The 24,296-nt window shown below is 59.6% G+C and overlaps 2 protein-coding genes across 7 annotated transcripts; one reads left to right on the top strand and one right to left on the bottom strand.

The window, feature by feature from the left end:
- Positions 1-472: 472 nt before the first annotated feature.
- CIZ1 (CDKN1A interacting zinc finger protein 1) lies at positions 473-22,809 on the top strand. 6 transcript variants are annotated; one of them, XR_004902364.1, is made up of 19 exons: positions 473-3,048; positions 3,744-3,873; positions 4,078-4,196; positions 6,007-6,078; positions 7,117-7,349; positions 10,182-10,272; positions 10,476-10,560; positions 11,063-11,631; positions 11,884-12,005; positions 12,632-12,832; positions 13,327-13,451; positions 15,676-15,763; positions 16,215-16,328; positions 16,520-16,678; positions 18,136-18,205; positions 18,554-18,675; positions 19,059-19,214; positions 19,636-21,625; positions 21,659-22,809. XR_004902364.1 is itself a non-coding variant. In XM_028521882.2 (18 exons), the coding sequence occupies exons 2-18, from the start codon at positions 3,749-3,751 to the stop codon at positions 19,642-19,644; spliced, it is 2,460 nt and encodes an 819-aa protein (XP_028377683.1). In that variant the 5' UTR covers positions 473-3,048; positions 3,744-3,748; the 3' UTR covers positions 19,645-22,809. The 6 variants fall into 6 exon arrangements, 5 of the variants coding, with proteins under 5 accessions (XP_028377683.1, XP_035878176.1, XP_035878174.1 ...); XM_028521882.2 differs by having other exon boundaries at positions 19,636-22,809; XM_036022283.1 differs by lacking the exons at positions 19,636-21,625; positions 21,659-22,809 and having other exon boundaries at positions 11,063-11,246; positions 11,376-11,631; positions 19,059-19,410.
- C3H9orf16 (chromosome 3 C9orf16 homolog) lies at positions 20,370-23,798 on the bottom strand. Its single transcript, XM_028521922.2, has 2 exons — positions 23,561-23,798; positions 20,370-20,846 (listed from the first exon to the last, which is right to left on the bottom strand). The coding sequence occupies exons 1-2, from the start codon at positions 23,637-23,639 to the stop codon at positions 20,674-20,676; spliced, it is 252 nt and encodes an 83-aa protein (XP_028377723.1). The 5' UTR covers positions 23,640-23,798; the 3' UTR covers positions 20,370-20,673.
- Between the last annotated feature and the right edge of the window lie 498 nt (positions 23,799-24,296).

Here is a 24,296-nt window from a genome sequence, read left to right as displayed (position 1 = left end):
CAGGTGACCCCAGGCAGTGGTGACGGGAAGCGCTCTGAGCTGGGTCTCAAGGACATGGGGACAACTCAGCAGCTGCTTTCTGCCATCCAGGGGCCCATGACATTACTGAGGGCAGATATAATGCCAGGTAAGGAGGTGGCTGGTTACAAGATAAAGACACCATGATCAACAGCTGGTTAGAAAGTAGGAAAATAGTGACAATCGCCACCATCTGTCTAGGTGCTAGATCAAGAAACCTGCAAAACCCTGAGGTAATGCAAGGCTTGAGGAAATGCAGACATTCATTCACCTTGTCCTTAAACTAAAAAACTCAGGGTAAGCATGTCAGTTCCTCTCCAATTTAAACACATTTCATGCAACACCAGAAGAAATTCTGATGGGATTTGGGGGTGGGGGGGAAGCAGGGAGAGAAGATATAACACAATCATTCTGTAATTTACCTGAAAAAATTTGCAAGAAAGGGGGTTGGCCAGACATTTTTTATAGAGCATAATGTCAGGAGCTTCTGTTGCCAGGCATTAACATATATCCCAAAACTATAATCGTCACACGATGTGACATCGCCCTGGGAAGACACGGGTAGGTGCTGAAGCAGAATAGGTGTGGATGTAGATCGCATAAGCATAAGAGTTTATTTCCTGATAACGATGCACCTCAAGTGAGAGGCGAGGCAGAGGTTTCCGACTGAGGCTGCAGCCTCTGACTTCACCTGGCATGCGCAGAGATGGGGCCCCTCTTCTTCCCCCAAAATGTTCCATGCGGGACTTTGCCTGCCAGCGATGGATTAAAAAGTAATTGACACGAGTCTAGCCCCCGGCCGTGTCCTCAGATTGTTCCTATCCACTGTCTTGTCCGGTCTTCAAGGAGGGAACCAAGGTCAACGTTTTAAAAAATGTTCACTCCCTCTTCACGAGAAAGTCATTCAAACCGATCATATTAGGGGAAAAAAGAGAGAAAGTGACCCCTACCCCCAGGAGCCCACTACACACATCTATTTACTCTTTCCGAACCCGGGCTCATCATGTATACGCAGCTTTGTAAGCTGCTGAGTTCACTTCGTATCGCACTGTGAGAGTCTCAACGTCCTTTGGAAACACAGCGTCTGTGGCTGTGTGCCATTCCTTAGAAGCAGCTGCCATGATTTACTTAGGCATTTCCTCAAAGTTGATTATTTTCCAGACAGCTATTATGTTTTTATAAATCACCTGCTGGCTTTTAAAACTCCCCTTTCTATTATTTTCTTGAGCTAGACTCCTACCAGTGTGGTTACCAAGTCAAGGCGGAGAATTTGCCAATTGCTGTCCGGAAATCAGGAAACCGAGCTAGCCAGCATTGCCTTCCCTACCTCGGCCAGCATGAACATTAATTTTAGGTTTTTTTTTTTTAAACTGCCAATGTGCTAGGTTCATTGATGACAGGTACCAGTGCTAAACATTATGTATTACCACCCTCACACCCCCTGTGTGGGGACACCCCTTTTATACACGAAAAAAGGGGCTCAGAGAGGACTCTCCCAACGGGCCAGGGTCGCCTAAGGCAGAAGGCGGTGGAGCCCCGATTCAAGCCCAGGCTTCAACACTAGCACCCAGATGCGAGCTTGGACCTGGGCGGAAGCCTGGGCGATTTTGACTCGGCTCTCCTTTCCCTGCTCACTGCCTGTCTTGGTTCTCACCCGAATGAGTTTTATAATTGGGGAGTAGGTGATGCTGTGGCACCCTGCCCTAGCGCTACCTGCCCTTCACAGATAAAGCCCAACTCCTCAGGCCAACCTTCAAAGCCACCATTATCCAGGTTGCCCTTTCACCCAAAGGTGTGACCTTCCCCTGACCCTGGATTTTCCGGCGCTCGGGCCACACTGAGCCATTTTCGCGCCTCTAAATCCAGGCGGAGTTAGGCACCTGTGCTGCCTCCGCCCCTAACGTCCCCCAAACCCCGCGGGGTTGCAGCAGAGCGGGTCCTGATCCTTAGGGCAGCACCTGTCACATGACTGCAGATGGCTCGACGCGGGAATCTCCGCCGTTTGAATGCGCCGGGTCGGCCTCGGGTCTGCGCGTCCCTAGCGCCACCGTGCGCCCCGCCCGCACACAGCGGGCGCTTATTGTAAAGGGAGAGAATTGCCCAGAGATGTTCCCAGTTACAGACGTCTCTGGGCAACAGCAAAGGGAACAGGGATTGCTATTCGGTGACCACGGACTGTTTGGTTCAGTGACTCCGTGTAGGGTCGGAGGAGAGGGGCTTCGGGATACAGGATAGAGTCATAATTAAACGGAATTTCCAAGCAGGACCGGTTCAGAGTCCGGATGAATATCGTTTTTTATCATTAAACTCAGGCCTCTTCACCCGCTGCTGAGTCCAGTCAGCAACAAAACACTTTGAAGTAGACCTCCCCACTTTTTTCTGGGGCACATTCTTTTGCCAGGTTGTGCGGGTCGCGGGTCTCGGTTCCCGAGTGTCCAGCGGTCGACTGACTGCACGCCCCCTCCCACCTCAGCCCCACGCGGGCCCTCCGTATCGCGGGACAGTGGTGGCCGCGGGGAGGTCGGTTGGGGACGGTCCTCCTCGAAGTCTCCCGTGATGTCCTTCCGAGACGGCAGATCCTTCCCGGTGACAGACGGATCTTGAGCTCAGAGCCGCCCCTTCCTGATGCAGAGGACCGGGGTCGGAGGGTCTGCTCTGCCAAGGGCACCCTCGCAGCCCGGAGTCGCGCCCGCAGGCGCCGCGGCGCCAGGTGAGCGGGCGCCGCCCCCGCAGCGTGACGTGTACGCGGTGATGGATCTCGCCGCGTGGTCTGCAGCACCGGAACCTCCCGTCCTCCAGAGGGCGCTGGCCAGCCCGGCCTGCAGACCGACCTACTGAGCAGACAGGCCCAGGTGAAGCCTCAGGAGCCCGGGATCCCCGGATCCCCGGATCCCGGAGTCCCGGAGCGCGGAGCCGGAGCAGCCCGGCTCGCGCGCGGCCTGCTCGGCCCCTGGGGGTGACGCAACGGTGGAAGGTGTGCGGGGAGGAGGCTGTGCAGTTCCCGCGGCCGAAGCCGCGCTGAGAGGCGAGGTGCGCGGGCCGAGGACGCCTGGGGGGACGGAAGGCTTAGGGGACGCTAGAACGGAGGCTGAGGGCTTCGCGGGCAGTGGGGTTGCTGGAGGTGATGTGCAACACGGCTGTATCTGCCCAGGAAGGGTTGGCTGAATGGCCGGGTGGGGTGGGGTGGGGTGGGGTGGGGGGCGGGGCCGAGCGGGGAGCCTACCTTCTACTGTGTTCATAGGCGAGAGGGGAAGGCTGACGACTGGGGTGGGGGTGCTGCTGTTCTTGACACCAAATAAGCACAGGGGAGAGGGTGGGGGTATCAAAGGGGGCTGCGAGTGGGGAGGGCTGGAATGCGTGAGTGGTCGCGCAGAGAAAGGCTGCAGGGGGAAGTGGATTGGGGTCGAATTCTTTTGGTAGGGTGGAGCCCAGAGAGTTGGAGAGGCGGAGGGCGGGGTTGGTTGGGCCTTAGAAGGCGGGACGGTCGGCGGGATTTGGGGAAATTGGCGGAGGGTGCTTGATCCCTCTTGCTGCTGTCAGACTTGGGGGCGTAATGATGGGCTGGGGAGGAAATGTGGCATGCTCTGGGTAGGATGGGGGGCGGAAAGCTCAGCTAGCAGTATTTGAGGCCCGAGGGTTGGGGTGGGAAACCCACCACGGGACCATGGGAGGCGAGTGGCTGGTCGCGTGGTGGGGAGCCCAGCCTCACTCCCCTTCCTTCCCAGCCACCATGTTCAACCAGCTCCAGCAGCAGCAGCTCCAACAGCACTTGCAACAGCAGCAGCAGCTGCTGCAGCTCCAGCAGCTGCTCCAGCAGTCCCCGCCGCAGGCCTCGCTGCCCGTGGCCATCAGCAGGTGAGTCCCCCGCGGCCCTTCATGGGCGGGGTTGGCCGGATCCAGCCCTGCCACTCAGGTCCATGCCTTGGAGACCCCCCCTTCCCAGCCCTTACTCCCAGGGGCACGCCTCAAGGGGGGCAGAGAATGGAAGTGAGGGGTCTCAAGAAAGAGGGTGGGTCTGACTCTCCCAGTAACCCTCTGACAACCGCTCTCAACACACAGGGGGCTCCCCCAGCAGCAGCCACAGCAGCAGCTTCTGAATCTCCAGGGCGCCGCCAACTCGGCCTCCCTCCTCAATGGCTGTGTGCTTCAGAGGGCTTTGCTTCTGCAGCAGCTGCAAGGTATGGCCACAGGCCCTTCTCATTCCGTCTTCGAGGCAGCTTCCCAGCAGCCCCGGCACATGGGATCTCAGCAGAGCCACAGAGTAACCCTGAGAGGGAGCCACTGTCAGCGTCCTAGTTTACCGAGGAGGACACCGAGGCCCCAGGAGGTGCAAGTCCCTAAGTTGCTCAGCGGCCTGCAGGTCTGTCTGATCCCAGACATGTGCCCTTGGCCACGGTGCTGGCTCAGTGCACAGCACTGAATGAGTGACGTTCAGATTCAATGAGGCACTGGATGGAGAGATCTGTTTTAACCATTCTCCTCCCCATCCCATTAGGCAGACGAGGAAGCTGAGGTCCAGAGAAGGAAAGTCGTTCGCCCTGGGTCACACAGCACCAGCAGTGTCTGAGCTAGACCGAAGCCTGGGCCTCCTGGCCCCCTGGATCTCTGAGGGGATGTCTCTTGCCCTGTGCTTTAGGCCTGTGCCCTTGCCTCAGTTTCCCCACGTGGAGAGCAGTCTCTCAGCTCTTCCTTCCAAGATGCTGCTCCTGATACTTTCCAAGATCCCCTAGCCCCTGTGGGAGTAATCCAGGGCCCAGGGCCAGCTCCTGCTCAGACCCAGCCCCTCCCACAGGGTAGGGGGACTTGCTGGGGCTGGGCACCGGGCTGAGGCCTTCCCAAACCCAAGTCCTTGACTCTGCTGACAACCCTAAAGGAAGGCACACTCACGATCCCATTTCACAGATGAAGAAACTGAGGCCCAGAGAGGGGTCCCGTGCCCAAGGTCGCACAGCAAGTAGGCGTTGGTTAGAGGGAGAGTCAGAGCCCAGATCTTACCACGGATGGGACAGTTGGCGGCCTTCCGCCCTGCCAGGGCCGCGTGGCCGGGAATGGCCCTGGGAGCTGACTTAGAGATGACAGATAACATTGTGCACCTGAAAGCTATGTGATTTCATTAACCAATGTCACCCCAGTAAATTCCATGAAAAATCAACAACAACAAAATAAATGGCAGATAGATGGACAGAGAGATCAAATCACACACAGGGATCCCCCCAATCTATACATATGTATTCCCGCCCCCTTTTTTTCCCGTTTTAAAAGTTACACTCTTCAAAGACAGGTGAGCAGAATATTTTAGAAAGAGGATAAAAACCCCGACATAATCCCATATAGATTCGCTTACCTCCTGAAGAAAAGACACACCCGCAGAGGCTCCAGGGTATCACCTCCCGTTTTTTTCTGGCCACCAGCTCGGGGGTTTGTATTTGACTGTGGTTCTTGGTGTCAGTGAAAGGCTGCATCTTATTCCTTTTTCAGTGAATAGAAAGGCATGATCATTTATCGCATAATGTGACAGTCTCTGTAAGGATTCTTCTTTTTTTTTTTTAAACAGAGGTTGCACTTTTTTTTTTAAAGATTTTATTTATTTTATTTTTAGAGAGGGAAGGGAGGGAGAAAGAGAGAGAGAGAAACATCAATGTGTGGTTGCTGGGGGCCATGGCCTGCAACTCAGGAATGTGCCCTGACTGGGAATCGAACCTGCATGCCTGGTTTGCAGCCCGCACTCAATCCACTGAGCTACGCCAGCCAGGTGTAAGGATTATTCTTTAGCAGCTGTTTAATGTGCCACTGAACAGAATGGGCCTTTGTTTACCTAAACCTTCTCAGTTTTTGTGTTGTTTTTCTGTTTTAAATAACACCGGGGTGACTAGCGTGTTTGAGACTGTTTTCTTAGAAGGAATTCCAAGAGTAGGATGGCTGGGTGGGGGAGGGGGGGGTGGCTGTCTCGCGGCCCTTGGTAAGTGATGCCGAATTGCTTTCCCAAAGGACTGGACCAGTTTGCAATGTCACCAGCTACGTATGACAGTACCGGTCTCACCATGCCCACAGCAACATTGGGTATTATGTGCTTTTTTATATATATATGTGTATATATGCATACAACTTACTAATTCGGTTGGCCAGAAAAAGCTGTGTCCTCCATGTTTCAGTTCGCTTTCTCCGAGTGCTCGTGCAGTTTAACATTTTGTAATCGTCTGTGAAGCATTTGTATTTCCTTTTGTGACTTGTCCATGTCCTTTGTCATTTTTCTTTTGGAGTGCGCCATCTTCTGTCTCATTGGGAGTGCTGGTTGGCGTTCTCTCTGCGCGTAGTTGTCATAAATTCGTGTTGCTAGAACACTCACTATGTACAAGGCGCGCTTCTGTGTCTCACTGAGTCCTGGTGAAGCCCTGTGAGGGAAACACTGCGTCACCCCGTGTTACAGCTGAGGGAACTGACCCGCTTGGGTCCAGAGCTAGTCCCGTTGCGTCTGGGTTTGAGCCAGCTCTCACAGCGCAGCTGACCCCTACCCTGAACCCTTGTGCTTCTTGGCCCAGCCCTGGCGCAAGAATTTGAACTGGCTTGTGTGGTTCAAACGCTTTGTAAGCACTGGGTTCCCGAGTCTGATGAGGCGCCCGGCCCTAAGGAGTCTCCCCCGGGTGCTGGGCAGTGGGAAGTAGGGAAGGCAATTGGGCAGCGGGTCAGCCACACCTGGTTCCCAGGGTAGCTGGAGGGGGACCAGTCATCTTGCTGGTTCCCCCCGTGGGCCCTGTGCTGGGTGTTCTCACATGCTGGAAGGCGCACCCCAGAGCATGCCTGCAGGTGAGCAGCGTCCCCGGGGCACCGACCAGGGAAACATCTGGAGACAAAAGGCAGTGTCCTGTGCCTCACCCCGTAGAGCAGAAAACCAGCCCCAAAGCCACTCCCCACCGAGGCCCAAAGTGGGACTAGGCTCCCAGCTGCCATCTCTCCCCATTGGCGGGCCTGGGGTGGGAACAGTCCCTTTTGAAATTATCCGTGATGTTCCCATGGTGCTTTGGGGGCCTGACCCCTGACGCTAGCTTCTATCACCCAACCCTAGTTATAACCCCTCTTCTCCCATCTTCTTGCCCGCAGGTAACCTACGCAGCTACAACCTGGCAACCCCGAACCTGACGGCCCCCAGCCTCACACCCCCACAGCTGGGCACCCCAAATCTACAGCAGTTCTTTCCTCAGGCCACTCAGCAGTCCCTGCTGGGCCCCCCTCCAGTCAGGGTCCCCCCCATACACCCCTCCAAGATCATGCTTTCAGGGCGGACCCCCCCGAAACAGGCCCGGACACCCCCCTCCACCACCCCCGATCACAAGGTGAGTGGTGGCCGGGGTGGAGCAGGCGGGGCTGGGAGAGGGCTGGCCTGGGTATCGACCCAGCTCCGGGCTCTGGCTCGCACAAGGCCTCTGGGCAGGTCACGCCCCTCTTTGTGCCTCAGTTTCTTCGCCTGTGAAAAGGGCAGGAGGCAGATTGGACCTGTGTAGTGTTTCCCAAACTTCGAATATTCCCGAACCCCTGATGTGATTTTTGCCGTGTCCAGACACTACCAGTGTTATTATTTACCTAAGATTTCTGGTTTTTTTGAAAAATTTGAGATGTAATTGACAGATAACACTATATGAGTTTTAGGTGTACTCTGGCAGTTCTTAAAATCAGTGCTGCCCAGCCCTGGCTGGTGTGGCTCATTTGGTTGCAATGTCATCCCATAAACCAAGAGGTTGTGGTTCAATTCCCAGTCAGGACATATGCCTGGGTTGTGTGTTCGATCCCTGGTTGGGGCCTGTACAAGGGGCAGCCCGTCGATGTTTCGATGTTTCTCTCCCTCTCTCTCCCTCCCTTGTCCTCTCTCTCTTTTTTGTTATTTATTTTTAGAGAGGGGAAGGGAGGGAGGGAGAGAGAAATATCAATGTGTGATTGCCTCTCACACGCCACCATCTGGGGACTTGGCCCACAACCCAGGCATATGCCCTGATGGGGAATTGAACCAGCAACCCTTTGGTTTGCAGGCCAGTGCTCAATCCACTGAGCCACACCAGCCAGGGCCCTTGCCCTCTCTCTGAGATCCATAAACATGTCCTCGGGTAACAATTAGAAACAACAACAACAACACAGACTGCCCAGTGGGAGAAAAATGCAGCTGTATGTGCAATTTAATTTTTCTAGTAATCACATTCACCAAGTGAAATGAAACAGGTGGAATTGTGTTCATATATTTTATTTAGCCTAATATATTAAAAATTGCCACTCTCATATTTAATCAATATAAAAAATGAAGGGGACATTTTACATTCCTTTTTCTGTGCATGTATTAAGCCTTTAAAATCTGATGTGTATTTTATATTGAAATCTCGGCTCGCCACAGTTCAAGTGCTCAAAAGCCACCCACACGTGGCTGATGGCTCCCGTCGGGGCTGGCTTTCAGCGCATCCGCCTCTTCTCAGGTATATAAAAAGGAAACACATCACCAGCTAAAACTTTGAAACCAGCGTAAAAGGAAGGTCCCTGGGGTGAAACAGCGACAAGTCCTGAACTTGGCAGTGTGGCCGTCTGCCGTTCTGAGCGCCCTCACCCCTCGGCCCCTCGGGGTCCGGCAGCTGGTGAAAGCACCAGGGGGAAGGGCCCCCTCCCCCACCACACACAAGCACAGAGACTAAAGAGACCTCAAAGCGAACAGCACCCTCCCCGAGATCATCCTGTCCCTGGACATCCGGCAGTTCCCCGCACACACCACGCTCCTCGGAGCATCCTGGCGCAGGGGCAGTGCCCCGCTTCCTGCCTGCTCTGGGGCAGCCCCCACCGGGGGGTGAGGCACCTCCCCCCAGACAGGGGTTGTGGTCTCTGACCTTCCAGTGGGCCTCTCCTCGCATGGTCTTGTCTAGGACTAACCACCCCCCATTTCATATAAAGAGTTTATTTTCAGAGAGAGGGGAAGGGAGGGAGAAAGAGGGAGAGAAGCATCGATGTTTGAGAGATACAGCGATTGGTTGCTTCTTGCACGCCCCCAACTGGGGAGCTGGCCCCCAGCCTTGGCACGTGCCCTGACTGGGAATCGAACCAGTGACCTTTTGCTTTGCAGGCTGGCGCTCAATCCACTGAGCCACACCAGCCAGCCACCCGCCTCATTTTACACATGGGGAAACTGAGGCGCAGAGCGGGTGGAGGTTGCTCGGGGCTGCACAGCTGTCTGGACGGACACAGAGCTGAGCCTCCTGACTGGAAGGCCAGTGCCCGCGCCGTGCGGGGTGAGAGATGGGTGGTTCCCGGAGTCCTCGTGCGGTGCACGGTCCAGCTCCTTACTGGTTCCTTGGGCTTACTAGCAGCGGGGAGGGGGCTACTCCTGGGCTTCCGGGGGGGTGGGGCTGCAAACAGCTGGAGCCGCGCATTTATTTAGCAGGCATCTGTAAGTCCCTGCAGGGCACTCCGTGGCCCGGCCCTCCTGGAGATCTTGGTCTGGGGAGGAGGGTAAGACGTTAATGCAAATAATGTTCCCACCAATTCACTAAGCACCCCCGTGGGGAAGCCCACGGCCCTCTGGGGGCCTGTGCTAGGGGTCTGGACCCACGGTGGCATCGGGAGGACTTCCTGCAAGAAGCACCTTTGGGGCTGTGGGTGTGGGCCTGGCTGGGGCTTTGGGGAGCCAGAGAGAAGACCAGCGTGGATGCAGAGGGGAGAGGGGGACGGGGGAGAGCCGAGGCCGGAGGGCGGGTGTGGGGCAGAGGTCATTTGGTGTAGGAGGGAGGGTAGGTGGTGTCAGGCTCCGGGTGAAAGGGGCCCTCCGAGCCCAGGAGCAGTCACAGGAGGGTTTCTGCCTGGTCCAGACAAGAGATGTGACCGGGTTTGCGTTTGAGACGGGTCCCTCTGGCTGCTTCGTGGAGAAGAGGTGTCAGGAGACAGCTCGGTGGCCAGGAGGGGGCTTGTGTCCCCCAAAGCTGGGTTTACTTAACTGTCAGGCAACCGGATGGAGCTCCTGGACACGACGTCCGGGGCGTTTAAGGGCAGCTCTGGGCAGCTCTGGGCCCGGGCCCAGCTGAGGTTCCCGGGCCCCTCTGTGTCCGTGTCCCCGGGGGGCTGTGGCAGCCGCTCTCGGGCAGGAGCATACTCACAAGGGGGCGTGGTGGAGGGCGGGGATGGTTTCTGAAAGGCAGCAGGATTCTTCTTCTCAGACAACCCCCATGGACGACAAGGCAGACCCCGCGGAGGGGTCTGAGGAGGCCACGGAGCCCCACGCGGACACACCAGGTGAGGGAGGCTGCCGGCCCTTCGGAGGGGACATGGGGTGGGCAGGTGGGTGGGGGGTGGTGATGGAGGCGGGTCTGGCAGGTGGGGGTCCTGGTGCGGGGTGAGCCCAGGCCCCATCTCCCCGAAACTGTTGGTGCCTAACCTGCCCCTGGCAGTCCCTCGTCTGCCCCTCGTCCTGGACCGAGCCTCTCCTCCCTGCCCAGATGACTGTGCCGAGGAGAGACGCACTTCAGCACCCGAGCCGGAGTCCTGTGAGGCGGCTGAGCCTCCAGCTAAAAGGTCAAAGAGGTAATGACCCTGGACCCCTGCTCTATTCTCATTTCTGGGAAGGCGGGGGGTGGGTGTAGGTGGGGCTGGGACCACTGAGGGGAGCTGGAGCCGGGGGAGGGCCTTGGCCTCTGGCTTGGAGGAAGGTCAAACCTACTTCTGCACCTCACCGGGGGGGCCCCAGGCCAGGCAGACTCGGGTGTCTTCACTTCTGCACCTCACCTGGGGGCAGACGAGGTGGCCAGGTTGGAGGGGTGACGGTGTGCAGATGTGCACTTGGGCCCTCAGGGTGGGCAGGGAGTGGGCACCCTTGGATTTATAGTAGCAAGTTGAGGGGGGGGAGCAAGGGATCCTGCCAATTTATTTAAGGGAAACTGGGGCCCTGAGAGCCAAGGGGGCCTCGCCCAGACGCCCAGCTGGAGCTCGGTAGAGTGAGGATCGGAATCTGGGTCTCGGCCCTTCTCGGGATCCCCTTAGGGCCATCCGGAAGACATGAGTTTGATCTCCTTTTGGTCCTTCCTAGCTCAGAGGAGCCCACAGAGAAGGGACCCTCGGGGCAGCTGCAGGCGAAGGTCCAGCCACAGGCCCGGATGACCGCACCAAAGCAGACGCAGACCCCAGAGCTGCTGCCTGAGCCCCTGGAGGCCCGAGTGCTGCCGCGGTTCCAGCCACGGGTTCTGCAGATGCAGCCACAGACTCAGCCACAGGTGCCGCCCGCGGACGCCCAGGTGCAGCCAAAGCTGCAGAAGCAGGCGCAGACACAGACCTCTCCAGAGCACCTAGTGCCGCAGCGGGTGCCGCCCCAGCTGCAGGAGGCGGCTGAGCCACGGAAGCAGGCGCAGGCGCAGCCGCAGCTGCAGAAGCAGGCACAGACACAGACGTATCCCCAGGCCCAGGCAGGAACACAGGCACAGGCCCAGACCCCGGAGGAGCCGCCGGAGCAACCTCCGGTGCAGTTGCCAGTGCCGCCCTCGGACCAGGCCCAGGGGCAGGCCCAGACTCAGCCACAGGGGCCGGCATCAGAGCGAGCACCCGTTCTGGTTCATTCTCCCGTGCTGGAGACACCGCCCAGTGCAGTAGAAGCTGGAGCAGGTGAGTGAGCGCCGGTTGCCAGCTGGCCCGGTGGTGGGACAGCTCTGCCCAACCCCCTCTTGCCTCCCCGGCACTGTCCAGCCCGACTGAGCGCTGCCTGGGACCCAGCGGTGGGCCTAGAACCGGGGTTGGGAACGTCACACCAGCGGCCTCAAGGCCTTGGCTGGGAGCACAGTGGGTGGCCCTTGGGCCCAGGTCCCTCTGGGTCAGGCGGGAGGCGGGCCCTGGGAAACAGCGTCTCTGTGATTCCAGGCCTGGAGGGGGCCTCCCGGGAGCCAGCGGGCACCCAGGTCAGCACGGAGGAGAGCCAGGAGGAGCTGACCGGCGGCCTGGATGTGGGCGAGTGTGAAAAAAGGGCGAGAGAGATGCTCAGGGTGGGTAGAGACGTTCACGTGGCAGCGTGAGGACCTCGGCGCCCAGTGGTCGGAGGGCCCCTTTCTGTCCCAGCCCCTCAGAGGGCCCCCTCATGTTTCCTCCCCCCCCGGGCTGTGGGCAGCACAGAGTGGGGTTGACGGTGGCCCGCCAGACTCTCATGCTGCCGTGTTGCCTCACGTGCCTTTGCTCTGAAGGTCTGGAGGTGCTTAGGTGACGAGAGTCCCTTCCAGCCTGCTCCTCCCAAATAGAGCCCCCAGTGCCCTCCCGTGGGCGACGTTGCTCTTTGGGGAGAAGAATGGCAGCCCGTGCCAGGGAGTTGGGTCCCAGCTCTGCTCCACAGTGGATTGTGGCCACGCCCACTCCCTTCTTTGTGTCTCAGTTTCTCCATCTGTCGTGGGTGGGTGGGTGGGCTTTAGATTTAGGTGGGCCTGGGTTTGAATCCTGACTGTGGTGCCTTCTACCTGTGTGAGCTTGGGCAATCATCTAAGAGCTTGGAGCCTCGGTTTCCCCATCAGTAAAGTGGGCTGTCAAGCCCGAGGAGATGATGCTCTTACATATCTTGTACTGGGACTGGCTCACCACAAGCACCCAGCTGGTGGTAGCTCAGCCTCTGCCCCTGGTGCAGGTGTGGGGGGCCGGGGGCTCCCTGAAGGTCACCATCCTGCAGAGCAGTGACAGCCGGGCCTTTAGCACTGTGTCCGTCACACCCGGGCCACGTTCCAGCGACTCGACCTCTGCCACCCCCGCCGCCGCCGCCAGCACGCCCTCCGAGCAGGCTCCCCAGTTCTTCTGCTACATCTGCAGGGCCAGCTGCTGCGGCCAGCAGGTGCTGCCCCCGGGCCCTGGGCGGTGGGCAGGCTGCGTGGGGCGGGTGTGGGGGACGCCCAGGTCCAGGGTGGCCTGCGTGGCCCCATGGGGCCCCGTGAGCCCCGCCCCTGCTGGCGGCTGTGCATCTGCTCGGGACATGTTCTCTGACCCGCCCCGAGGGCAGAGTTTCCCAGTCAGGCAGAGCCGCTTTGAGTCGGCCCTGACCAGCCGTGTAGACCTCAGAAGGCGCATTCACCCTCTGTGCCTCGGTTTCCCCGTGGGTCACATGGAGAAACCTTTAGAACCCAGCACATCAGGTGGTTTTGAGGATTCAGCAACCTGACACTGAGGTCACGAGCCGCAGGCCCAACCTCGAGTGAGCGTGGCGTCAGTAACAGTGTTATGCCCGTGTTATGATTCCTGGTGCTGTTGGTACGAGGCGGGAGGCCCCCAGCGCGGCCCGCGTGCCGGGGCCGAGTCCTGACGCCCACCCCTGACCCCCTCCCGTCTCAGGAGTTCCAGGACCACATGGCGGGGGCCCAGCACCAGCAGCGGCTCTCGGAGATGCAGCACACGAGCCAGGCCTGCCTCCTGTCCCTGCTGCCCGTGCCCCGAGATGTCCTGGACAGAGAGGACGAGTGAGTGCGGGCTCTCGGAGGCCCGGTGCAGGTGTGGGGGTGGGGGTGGGGGCGGCGGGGGCAGTCTTGCCGGCTGGGCGAGGCTGGGAGGGGCCTGCACACCCATCTGCAAAGTCTGCCTTCGTGTCAGGCATCGCCCTCCCCAGAGGCCTCTGGGCACCCATAGCTGTGTGACCTCGGGCCTCAGTTTTCCTCATCTGTAAAACGGCCTGCCACGGGGTGTGATGCAGGAATCCGTGAACCAGGCAGCTTCGTAAGGCTCCATCCAGGCAGGAGCAGTGCGCCCACCCTCTCAGGAAAGCAGTGGGTGGTGGCACGGGGGCTGCTCCCCTGGCATTTGTGCAGACCTTCCTACGGGCATGATTTGGAGAGCCAGGTCATCCTGGGACTTGAGGTTAGGTTACCCCTTTGTGCTCATGGGCACTTGGTCGGGCAGAAATGTCCGCCCTCCTGGAGCTGGAGGCCAGCTCTTGGGGCAGGAAGGTAGAAGCTGGGGGGACCTTCTGTGACCCTGTGGGCAGCCACAAAGGCCTGCAGGGACCAGGAGGCGTCATCCCTGAGGGAAGCAGGTCGGCGTTGGCTTAGGCCACCCCGGGGGACCTGGGCTCTGCCTCACGGGACAGCTGCCCCTCAGCTTCAGGTGTGGTTTTTCAGGAGAATCCAGAAACCCAGATTTGTATGCGAAACCTCCCAATTTCGAAATAGCTGGTTCAGAATGGAAACAAAACAAACCCAGTGGAGGGCAAAGGACACCCTTTCATGGGCTGGGTGGGCCCCGAGGCAGGGGTCAGGGACTCGGCCCTGAGCCACCACAGAGGGTCGCAGCTTGAAGTCCCCTCTGCAGGGGAGGGCACGGGAGCCCTGAGCAACAGGGAGCCCCCTTTCCGAGGGCAGCTGTGACTCCGTTCTCGGGTCTCACTTTGAGAAGCGCTTCCCCACGTGGCTTTGCAGTACGTTCTGGAGCTTGAAACCTCCCCGTCCCCGGCCTGCCAGTCCCACTCGGGTGAATTAATCATCAGCACAGGCGAAAGGTGACTCACACAGATGTTTCTCGAAAAGTTAATGTAATGCCGAAACAGTTTAATTGGAAATGATCTAAAACATCCAAAACGAGTGGGTTAGTTAGATCGGCTAAGGCTCTCGTCCACGTGGCGGAACAACCGATGCGTGGCACAGCAGTGGGCATGCGTGATAAGCAGAACACGCACACGACGCAGCGCCCTGTTGGAATGGGGTTCCGGGCTGCATTTGCAGAGTGAACCTGATGCTGTCAAAACTGACCTCATGACCCAAGGACACTGGTCGGATGTAGCCCAGGCTCGTAACCAGCTTCAGGGGGACGGGATTCCTGGCGTTGTCTCCTGTCAGCCCCCCCCAGTTCCGACCTGGCCCCCCGAGGCCAGGCAGACCTGGCGGCGCTTCAGATCAGCTGCCTGCCCCCCCTTCCCTCATCCGACGCTCAGGATGGGGCCAGGCCCCGGGGATTCTGGGGTGGAGCCCTGGCCCCCCCAGAGCTCCGCACAGCCCAGGGCAGGTGGAGCAGGGGTTTGGTCCCGATAAGTCGCTGTGAACAGTGCCGTGGCCGTGGCACTTTGGAGCCACAGACGGGGCCTGGCCTCCTTGGATGGGGACGGGGACGGGTCCGGGAATGGGGCAAGGGGCCAGACTGCTCTGGGAAGCACGGGGCATTTAAACTGGAGGGTAAAGAGTAGGAGTTTGAGTTTTCAAGGCCAGATGGTCTCGGTCGTGTCACTGCCCTGGTGACCCTCTGGCATCCTAAATGCTTCTAGCTTTCATTTCTCCCCCAAGTCTCCTCAGTTATTTTTTTTAATTTTGCTTTAAAGATTTTATTTTTATTTATTTTTAGACAGAGAGGAAGGGAGGGAGAAAGAGAGGGAGAGAAATATCAGTGCGTGGTTGCCTCTTGTGCGCCCCCCACTGGGGACCTGGTCTGCAACCCAGGCATGTGCCCTGACCGGGAATCAAACCAGCGACCCTTTGGTTCCCAGGCCAGTGCTCAATCCTCTGAGCCACACGAGCCAGGGCCGCTTGGTTATTCTTATGTAAGTATTCTTCCAGATGAAGCTCAGACCCATTTTATTAAGTTTCCTAAAAAGATCCTGTTGGGCTAGCACTCCATTATTGGAGCATCTGGGGGAGTTGCTGTCATTCTGAGAACATAGTGTCACATGGTGCTACACTTGTGTCATCTGTCGTCATTCAGGGACCCACCCCTGAGGCGCTGGTGCAACACCTGCCAGGTCTACTACATGGGGGACCTGATCCAGCATCGCAGGACGCAGGACCACAAGGTACGAGGCTCACGTGCCTCGAGGGCCCCCATGGGGGCTGTCTCCGAGCCGAGGGCTGGGGAGGGTGAGCCCAGGGTGGGAACGCGAAGTCAGCGCCAGCCCTGGCGTCTGTGCATGCGTCTTCTCCGTGAGTCAGCCCCGCTTCCTCTTTGGGCTTCCGCCTCCCCAGCTCTCCAGTGTGAGCAAGGCGCCGTCTGCCCTGCCATTCGGCCACCGGGCTCTCGGGGCGCCCCTTGGCCCTTGTCCTCTCCCTGTCTTCCCTCTGTTGCCATCTGCCGTCCCGTGTCGGAGCCAGCGGCACAGGGAGGGGACGTGTTTGCCCGTGTTCTGGTGCAGGAGCTGAGAGCAGCCTGCTGATTACAGATGTGGCCTGCAGGGGGCAGGCAAGGCCTCCCTGGCTGCACCTGGGGACACTGCCCGCCGCCCACTTGGCCTGCCCTCCTTTCCCCAGATCGCCAAACAGTCCCTGCGACCTTTCTGCACCGTTTGCAGCCGCTACTTCAAGACGCCCCGCAAGTTCGTGGAGCACGTGAAGTCCCAGGGACACAAGGACAAAGCCAAGGAGGTAACCGCAGCTCCCTCAGAGGACCTGGGCCCAGCGGCACCGAGTCGTGGCCAAGGCCACATGGCAGGTTGAGATGCGTCCTGGCCCTAACGCAGAGCAGAAGCTGGGACTCCCGGGGCCGTGGGGCGGATGATGGGTGGCACCTCGGCTGCCCAGAGCTGACCCGAGCCCTGGCCTGCTCCCCTGGGCAGCTGAAGATGTTCGAGAAGGAGGTGACCGGCCAAGATGAGGATCACTTCATCACAGTGGATGCTGTGGGCTGCTTTGAGGACGACGAAGACGAGGAAGATGATGATAATGAAGAAGAAGAAGAAGAAGAGATTGAGGTCGAGGAGGAGCTCTGCCAGCAGGTGCTTGGGGGGAGGCGGGGGTTGGGAGGCTGGACCCCCAGCCCAGGAGGGACCTCGCCCCACCTCCCAGGGCCAGGAGGCACTTGCTCCGATCAGTAACAACATAACTATATTCTCCCTGACTATGTAACTACGTATGGCAGTGAAATAAGCGAGGGCCTTGGGGCTGGAATTCTGACCTGCGTCAAAGGAGGGAAAGGGCATCCTAGGCCCAGGGAACAGCATCGGTGAAGGCACAGGTGGGGGAACCACACGGGGCACCCAGCCCAGGAAACGTCAGTGTGAGGTGCTGCTGAGGATGATAGCTAGCTAGAGCAGTCAACGGTTTCCGAGCACCTACTGTATACCAGGTGTGTACCAAGCACTTTCCTGGCGGAATCCCGCAGACTCGGATGCTGGGCTGTGTTTGGAACGCCCCAGCTGCTTTGCCTCCTGTGAGCAAGGGGCTGGAGAAACGTGGATTCTTTTCCGTTTAACGAATGTTTTTGGAGCCCCCATTGTGGGCCAGGCCCTGGTGCTGGATGGACACCAGGGGTGCGTGTGGCCCAGGGCCAGGCCCCTGCCCTTGTAGCCCTCACCCGTTAAGACGGGGCAGCAGAGGGACTGTGGGTTGGGGGGTTGCCAGGGTGGCCTCCAGCCCCGAGCGGGTTAGGGTGCGGCTGGCTTTGCTACTCAGGGTCAGTCGCGGTGTCCCAGGTGAGCCCCTACCATCGCCGAACCTGCCGCCTCTGCTCAGAAGCTATAGGCCCAGCTCAGGCTGTGAGGAAGGGTCACAGCCAGGGTGGCAAACGGGAATGGCTGTCACTCCCAGGAGCCACGTTTATTTGCCTGGTGTGTGGGGGAAGGCACTGCCAGGCACGGCGATGCTGGCGTGGCTGGAGCCGGATGGCCTCATCTGGAAGGGGCTTATGTCCAGCAGAGGGGACGAGGGGTGCTAGATCACCTGACACCAGGTCACTGCGGCGTCAGGTAGGAACTCAGGGAGCTGGCAGGGGCCCCACAGTTAAGAGTGAAAGCAGGCCCTGGGGCCCCTCGGGGTTTACTACCTTGCTGCTTCCTGAGCCTGCTGTACGGCACGGGACTGGTGAGTTAATGTGCCTGGGCCTCACTTTCCGCTTACGGAAAACTCGTGAACCACAGATGGCTGTGAGGATTCAAGGAGGTGATGTGTGTCATGTGTTGGGCATACCCGGCATGGATTATGGCCACCGAGAGGGGCAGGAGGGCTTCCTGGAGGAAGGGACTGAGGGAGCTGAGCCTACAACGTATAGATTGGGAAGGGTGCTCTGAGAGGCAGGTACGGCACGTGCAGAGGCTCAGCGAATGCCACCCACAACCTCCCCACAGTCGGGTCTGTGTTCAAGAGCACGGGTGCGTTCCAGGGCCCCCCCACCCACATTCAGGGGCGGGCGGTTCTGGGGGAAGCCGGATCCGAGGCCCCGCTTGCACGTCTGCAGGTGAGGTCCAAAGGTGTGTCCACAGAGGAGTGGAAAGACTCGGAGACCTACAGCCCCAACACTGCATATGGTGAGACCCCAGCTCTGGTCCCAGGCTCAGGTGACCCCCCAGACCCCAGCCAGGCAGCCTACCCACTCTCAACAAAGGCAGACCCATTCATTGTTGGAGCTGCCTCCACACTGCCTTCCCCGGTGGCTGCCCAGTCTGCGTCCCCACCCACAGGACAAGAGGGTCCCCTTTCCCTGCACCCTCACCAGCCCTTGCTGTGTGTCGATTTGCGGACGATAGCCATGCTAGCAGGGCTGAGACGACACCTCACAGTGGGGGGGGGCGGGGGGGGACAAAAGGGCCCCCAAGAGGGTGGCGCGCCCGGCGGGCCTGGGGGAATGTGAGCACGCAGACCCTGCTGTCCCACAGGCGTGGACTTCATGGTGCCCGTCGTGGGCTACGTCTGTCGCGTCTGCCACAAGTTCTGCCACAGCAGCTCGGAGGCGAAGACCTCCCACTGCAAGTCCTTGGCCCACTTCGAGAACCTGCAGGTGAGGCGGGCCTCCTGCCCGGGACCCTGCCCCCATCCAAAATAATGGGTGGAGGGGGGGGGTGACGGCCAGTGGCCACCTCCCTCCTGTGCTGGACATCAGTCCTCAGGCACACGCCCCAGCAGAGAGGCCCTGCCCACAAAGGGGATGAGAAAATCAGGGTGGGGCGGGGCGCTTTCTGTTCTTTCTGGGGGGAGGGGGGTGCAGTGCTGAGGGGCCAGGCCATGCTGCAGAGTTCTGGCCCAGGGAGGCGGAGTGCAGCACACAGGGCCACACGGCGAGTCCAGTGCTGTCTTAGCCGGGTTTCAGGAACAGCTGCTGGCCAGGGTGCATCAGGGAGGGAGGGAAGGAGCCCTGCCTCACCTGCGCCCTCTTGTGTCCAGAAATACAAGAAGACCAAGAACCCCAGCCCCGCCACCAGGCCCGTGAGCCGCCGGTGCGCGATCACTGCCCGGAATGCCCTGACGGCTCTGTTCACCTCCAGCGGCCGCTCACACCCCCAGCCCGGCCTCCAGGACGCAGCCAAGGGCCCCAGCAAGGTGACGGCCCAGCCTCCCCAGCCCCCACCATTTCGGCGCTCAGCCCGGCTCAAAACCTGATAGGAGAAGCTCCCCACGCCCACCTGGCCTGGGTCCAGATGGACGCTGTTTAGAGCCTGCGTGGAAACTTTGACACGGCATTTTTACTCAGAACCCAATAAAAGAAGGTAGTTTGGCTGCCTAGTCCCCACCAGCACTTCTGTCTGGGCAGACAGGGGGAGCGGAGCAACCCAGCCAGCCTTAGCCCGCACCCAGCCTCTCCGGGCACCGCGTGGGGCCAAACCGGACAGCCAGACGGGTTCCCCAACCAGGGACTCTGGGGTCGCACGGCACTTCGCCCCTCTGAGCCTCAGCTTCCTTCTTAATAACGTATCAGGGTTAGGAAAGTACCTTCCAGTAAGATCTCATTTAATCTTCACAGCGACTCTAGGAGGGAGGTCTTGGTACCCCCCGATTCCAGATGAAGAAACTTGAGGCCTAGCCAGGTCAAGTGACTTGCTGAAGGTCATACGTCTGGTGAACGGCCAGGATTTGATTCCCGGCCTGAGCTCTGGACCCCCGTGCTAGCCTCTCTCCAGCTGGATCCTGTGGATGGTCACGTGCAAGAAGGGCTGCACCTCTTGCCTGGCTGCTCCTCTGCTCCTGAGTTTACGGGGCTCCAGCGGGGACTCCGCCCTTCCGGTCAGGTGACCCAGGATGAAGCAGCAGTGGGCGGGGCCTCGGCCGAGTTGAACCTTTAGTTCCCCCGTTTCCCCATTTGGGAAGGACCCCTACAGATCCACAGTCAGACCAACCGAGGGGGACTGAGGCCAAGAGCAGGAGGGTGGTGCCCGAGGCTGCACAGCATGTCTTGGTGTCTCAGGGAAGGGCCCTGGTCCCCAGAGAAGCTAAGCGCAGCACACAGGGTCGCACAGCATGCCTGATGCTGCCTCAGCCTGGCTGGGGGAGCCGCTGCTGGCCAGGAGTGTACCAGGTGGGGAGGAAGCCCCGACCTTACCTGCACCCTCTGTGTCCAGAAATAGAGAAGGCAAGAACCCCATCCCCACCTCCACGCCCGTGAGCAGTCGGTGCGTGAGCAGCGCTGGGAACACCCTGACCGCTCCGTGCACCTCTGCCGGCCACTGGGGTTCCCGTGCCAGGACACAAAGGCACAGCGGTGTCGGAGACCAGTTTAATACAGACACTTAAGGCCTGGGCAGAGTGGAGGGTGCCCAGGAGTTGGGCAGGCAGGCAGGCAAGGGGTGGTGGGCCCACGCCTGGCCCCAGGAGGGAAGGCTGGGTGGTGGAAGTCGGCCCAGACACGCCAAGGGGAGTCCCTGAAGAGTGGCTCAGGCAGTCAGGGCCACCGGGGGACCTGTAGGCCAGCCCTGGAGAAGGTGTCTAAGTCAGGCGGTGAGCGCCCAGGCTAGAGGCCAGCCCAGGGACGCAGGGCCGGGGCTTGGCTCGGGGCTCCTGGAGCCTAAGGGCTGGCATCGCTGGGGGCCTCCCCCAGCTGCTGCTGGAACTCCAGGCGCGTCTGCCGGTTGGACTCCAGCAGCTCCTGGAGGCGGGCGTGGAGGTGGTCGTTCTTCTCTTCCAGGTGGTCCAGACAGGAGTTGATCTGGTCCAGCATGGAGTTGATGGCGGCGTATTCTGGAAGGAAGGGGGAAGACAGACGAGATCCAGGGTCTCCCCAGGGCTCACAGGCACCCCTCGCCCCCAACCATCATCCCCCAGCCTTCTACTCCTTCCTGGGCCTCAGTGTCTCCACCTGGAAAGTGGGTGGATACCGAAAGAGGGCAGGATTTAGAGAAATAATACCTTAGCTCCCCGTCCTGTTTTCCGGGGTTAGGGTGGTCAGCAGGCAGTGAGCCCGGGTCCTGCATGGGAAGTCCTGCCAATCTCCTTTCCACGCCCTTCGTCTGCCCACAGGCCAGAGCCCACATTCCTGAGTGAGGCCGCTCAGGCCTCTGTCCCAGGCCCGCCCATCTTCCCAGCTCTCCCATGGCCTTTGCCCTCAGGATCAAAGCACCCAGGGGTCTCCAAGACCCCACTCTCCTCTCCGGCCCCGCCTCCCATGCCTTTCCCTTTCCTCTCTCGCATCTGCCTCTGCCCACCTCAGGCCCCTTGAACGTGCCGTTGACTGTGCCTGGAATGTGCCATGTCCTCCTCCTGTCTTCCCTCCCTCCTCTCCTGGATGAGTCCTGTTCCTCACGTCTCAGCGTGGATGCATGCAGGGAGCCCTCCCAACACCCCAGGCTGGATCGGGCCCCTGTGCCCAATCCCCCTCCTCGCACCTCCATATCGACTGATGCGGTTACCTGCGTGCTGGTCTGTCCTCCCTACCAGGCTGCAGAGCTCCGTGAGCGGAGGAGTGGCCTTGTGCTCACTGCTGTTTCCCCGAGGCCCTCACTGTCACACAATAAGCATTTGTTGAGTGAGTGAGTGAATGAATGAATGAATAGGTGAGTGAATGAAGCCTCTAAGTGGTCAGCCTTTTTGCCTTTGCTCAACTATCCCTGCCACCCAAAACGCCTCAACCGCAACAGCTGTTTGAAGACCAATTCAAAACACCTCTTCTGAGAAGCCTTCCCTGGTCTCCCCCAGAAACCATCACTCCCTCCTCCAAAGCCACTTCTGACCCGCCTCTCAGCAACACAGCGTCCCTTAGGACCCACGGGCTGAGCCCGTGCCCACTGCGGGAGGGAGTTCTGAGCCCGTCCGTGACTCAGACACGCTGTGTTGCCAGCTTGGGACGAAGGGGAAGGAGCCGGCAGTGTTTGGAATAGGCTAAAGCCGCAGGGTGTCTGGGATGTGCATGCAAATGTGTCTGCATTCTGGAGGGACAGCACCCACCACACCTGGCAGAGGCCAGGGTCCTGGAGAGTGTCTGCTGGGGTTTTACAATCTAACATTTCAAGGCACAGATGGGGAAACTGAGGCCCAGGAAGGAAGGGACTCGTCCAGGGCCCGCCAGCTGGTTGGTGGCAAAGTCGTCAAGATTCAGACTTGGGAAGCAGGGCACGGGAGCTTCAGCCCCAGCTCCGTTCCATCCCAAGAAGCTACTGCACCTTTCTGGAAAAGGGAGTAACTGGGCGGTTGTGAGGAGGCAAAGATGCGAAGAGCTCGGATAGGGCCCGGCTGCAGCAGGTATGTGGTCCATGTTGTCAGCACCTCACAATCTGTGTCATGAGACACAACCAGGAGGAGGTCGGGGCGGCGGCGTCTCCACACCACTGGGGCCAGGCGTCTTCTGTGTCAAGGGCACTTCCCAGTCCTGAGCCTTTGCCTCCCTCCTCCCACTGCGCTAAGTCCTGTGGCATCTGCCAGGGGCCGCTTGCTGTGACTCCGGGGAGGCCCTTCCTGGTGCTGCTTTGCACCCATCTGGCCGCTGCTGGCCGGCAGTGTCCAGGGCAAAGCGACCAGCCCACCCCTTTCCCTTGCGGGAGGGCTTCTACTTCTATTAAATGCAGCCCTTCGTGGATGTTAAGTGTTCCAAAACCACTGTGGTGATTAGTGCACGCTCTGGATATGCCGAAGCGCGCTGAACTGTACAGTTTAAATGGATGAGTTGTCTAGTATGTGAATTATAGCTCAATAAAACTGTTACCAAAACGAAACACAAAGCTCTATACCCCATGTTTACTAAGTCCTGCGCTCTAAGTCAATACAGCAATATTTATTACACGAACGGGAATAATGATAACCACTTACTGAACCCTTGCATCTTGGGACCTACTAAATATTTTCCATTCATTTTCCCACTTAATCCCGACACATCTCAGTGAACAAGGCATTAATCATTTTACAGACGGAGAAACGGGCTCCAGAGGGTGAGAAGGGAGTTGATAGTTCTCTCTCCACACCTCACTTCCCACCCACCGCAGTGCTGGGCGCGCAACAGGCTGCTGTATAAGCCTGTCGCATTCGCCAGGGCTCCAGGCCCCACCAGAAAAGGTGGCTGAGATGCTGACTCAGCAAGGGCGCGCGCGCTGGCACTCTCACCCCGGCAGCCCTAGAGCCAAGCAGGTCCACCGGCCCCGCCCCCTCAGGAGCCTACGTCCTTACAAGGGCCCAACGAAGTGGCTGGAGCAAATCCCAAGGGCGAGTGTCCCTGAAGCGGCCTCAGTTTCCCCATCCGTAAACCGTGGCCGGATGCCCACAGTTCTCAAATGTTGCAGTTTCCAGGGACGCACTCGCAGGTGCCCGTCCTAAATTCCGAGACAGCGCCTGCAGCTGCAACCCACCCAGGGGCGAGGGGTAGGAGGGCTCCTTCCTTCCAAACCCTTGTCCCGGCCCTGATCCCCCTTCCCAGGAAGGTACCCCTGAGAAAGCAAAAGTCGCTTCTGCCCTCCCCCCCGAGTCACCTGCTTCCCCGAAGCCGTCATCCTCGCCTTCCGCGTCCGCCTCCACCGGCATGCCCAGGTCCCCGTTGGGGCCCGACATTGCAGGCTCGGGCTCCGCAGGGGCCGCAAGACGCGGAAACGAGGCGACCGTCACGCCACTAGCCGGTGCGGGGCGTACAGTGGAGGCGGTGGATAGAACGCAGGGCCGGAAGGGTGGGGCCGCGCGGATTAACGCAACCCTAGGCTGGACAGCGGGGCCCCGCCCCCAAGGCACTGGCCTCTCGGCCCGAGCTCCGCCCCAGACTCGTCCCGCCCACAACCAGAAACCCCGCCCCCGCTCGCCGTCAGGCCCCGCCCCCACGCTCCGAGTCCCGCCCTCACAGTCAGGCTCAATTATCTCTTGAGACGCTGGGCTGTCCCCTGGCTGCCCGCCGAGGAGCCTAGGTGGCGGAGGCTCCCTCGAGCGAGCTGAGCAGAGGAGCAGGGGCAGCCTGTGACACCCCCTAGTCTCAACCCCCATTCTGTCCCCGTTTTGCCCAGTCCTGCCGCTGGAGACCTGCGGGAGGGCCAGCCCGCGCCTCCGTGTGAGTGAAATCTGAGACTCGAGCCCTGGCTGGCGTAGCTCAGTGGATTGAGCGCGGGCTGCGAACCAAAGTATCGCAGGTTCGATTCCCAGTCAGGGCACATTCCTGGGTTGCAGGCCACGGCCCCCAGCAACCGCACATTGATGTTTCTCTCTCTTTCTCCCTCCCTTCCC

Source organism: Phyllostomus discolor, chromosome 3 (assembly GCF_004126475.2).
Source record: "Phyllostomus discolor isolate MPI-MPIP mPhyDis1 chromosome 3, mPhyDis1.pri.v3, whole genome shotgun sequence".
Classification (NCBI taxonomy): Eukaryota; Metazoa; Chordata; class Mammalia; order Chiroptera; family Phyllostomidae; genus Phyllostomus; species Phyllostomus discolor.
The sequence above is the reverse complement of the archived record's forward strand: the minus strand, read 5'-3'. Positions and strand labels throughout refer to the sequence as shown.

What these genes read in the sequence shown, in the direction of transcription:
- CIZ1 (XM_036022281.1), top strand. Translation starts at nt 3,749, where the DNA reads ATGTTCAACCAGCTCCAGCAGCAGCAGCTCCAACAGCACTTGCAACAG. An exon ending in ACAAGGACAAAGCCAAGGAG is followed by an intron (nt 16,329 to 16,519) that starts GTAACCGCAGCT and finishes TCCCCTGGGCAG; the next exon opens with CTGAAGATGTTCGAGAAGGA. An exon ending in CAGCCCCAACACTGCATATG is followed by an intron (nt 18,206 to 18,553) that starts GTGAGACCCCAG and finishes GCTGTCCCACAG; the next exon opens with GCGTGGACTTCATGGTGCCC.
- C3H9orf16 (XM_028521922.2), bottom strand. Translation starts at nt 23,639, where the DNA reads ATGTCGGGCCCCAACGGGGACCTGGGCATGCCGGTGGAGGCGGACGCG. An exon ending in TGACGGCTTCGGGGAAGCAG is followed by an intron (nt 20,847 to 23,560) that starts GTGACTCGGGGG and finishes CCTTCCTTCCAG; the next exon opens with AATACGCCGCCATCAACTCC.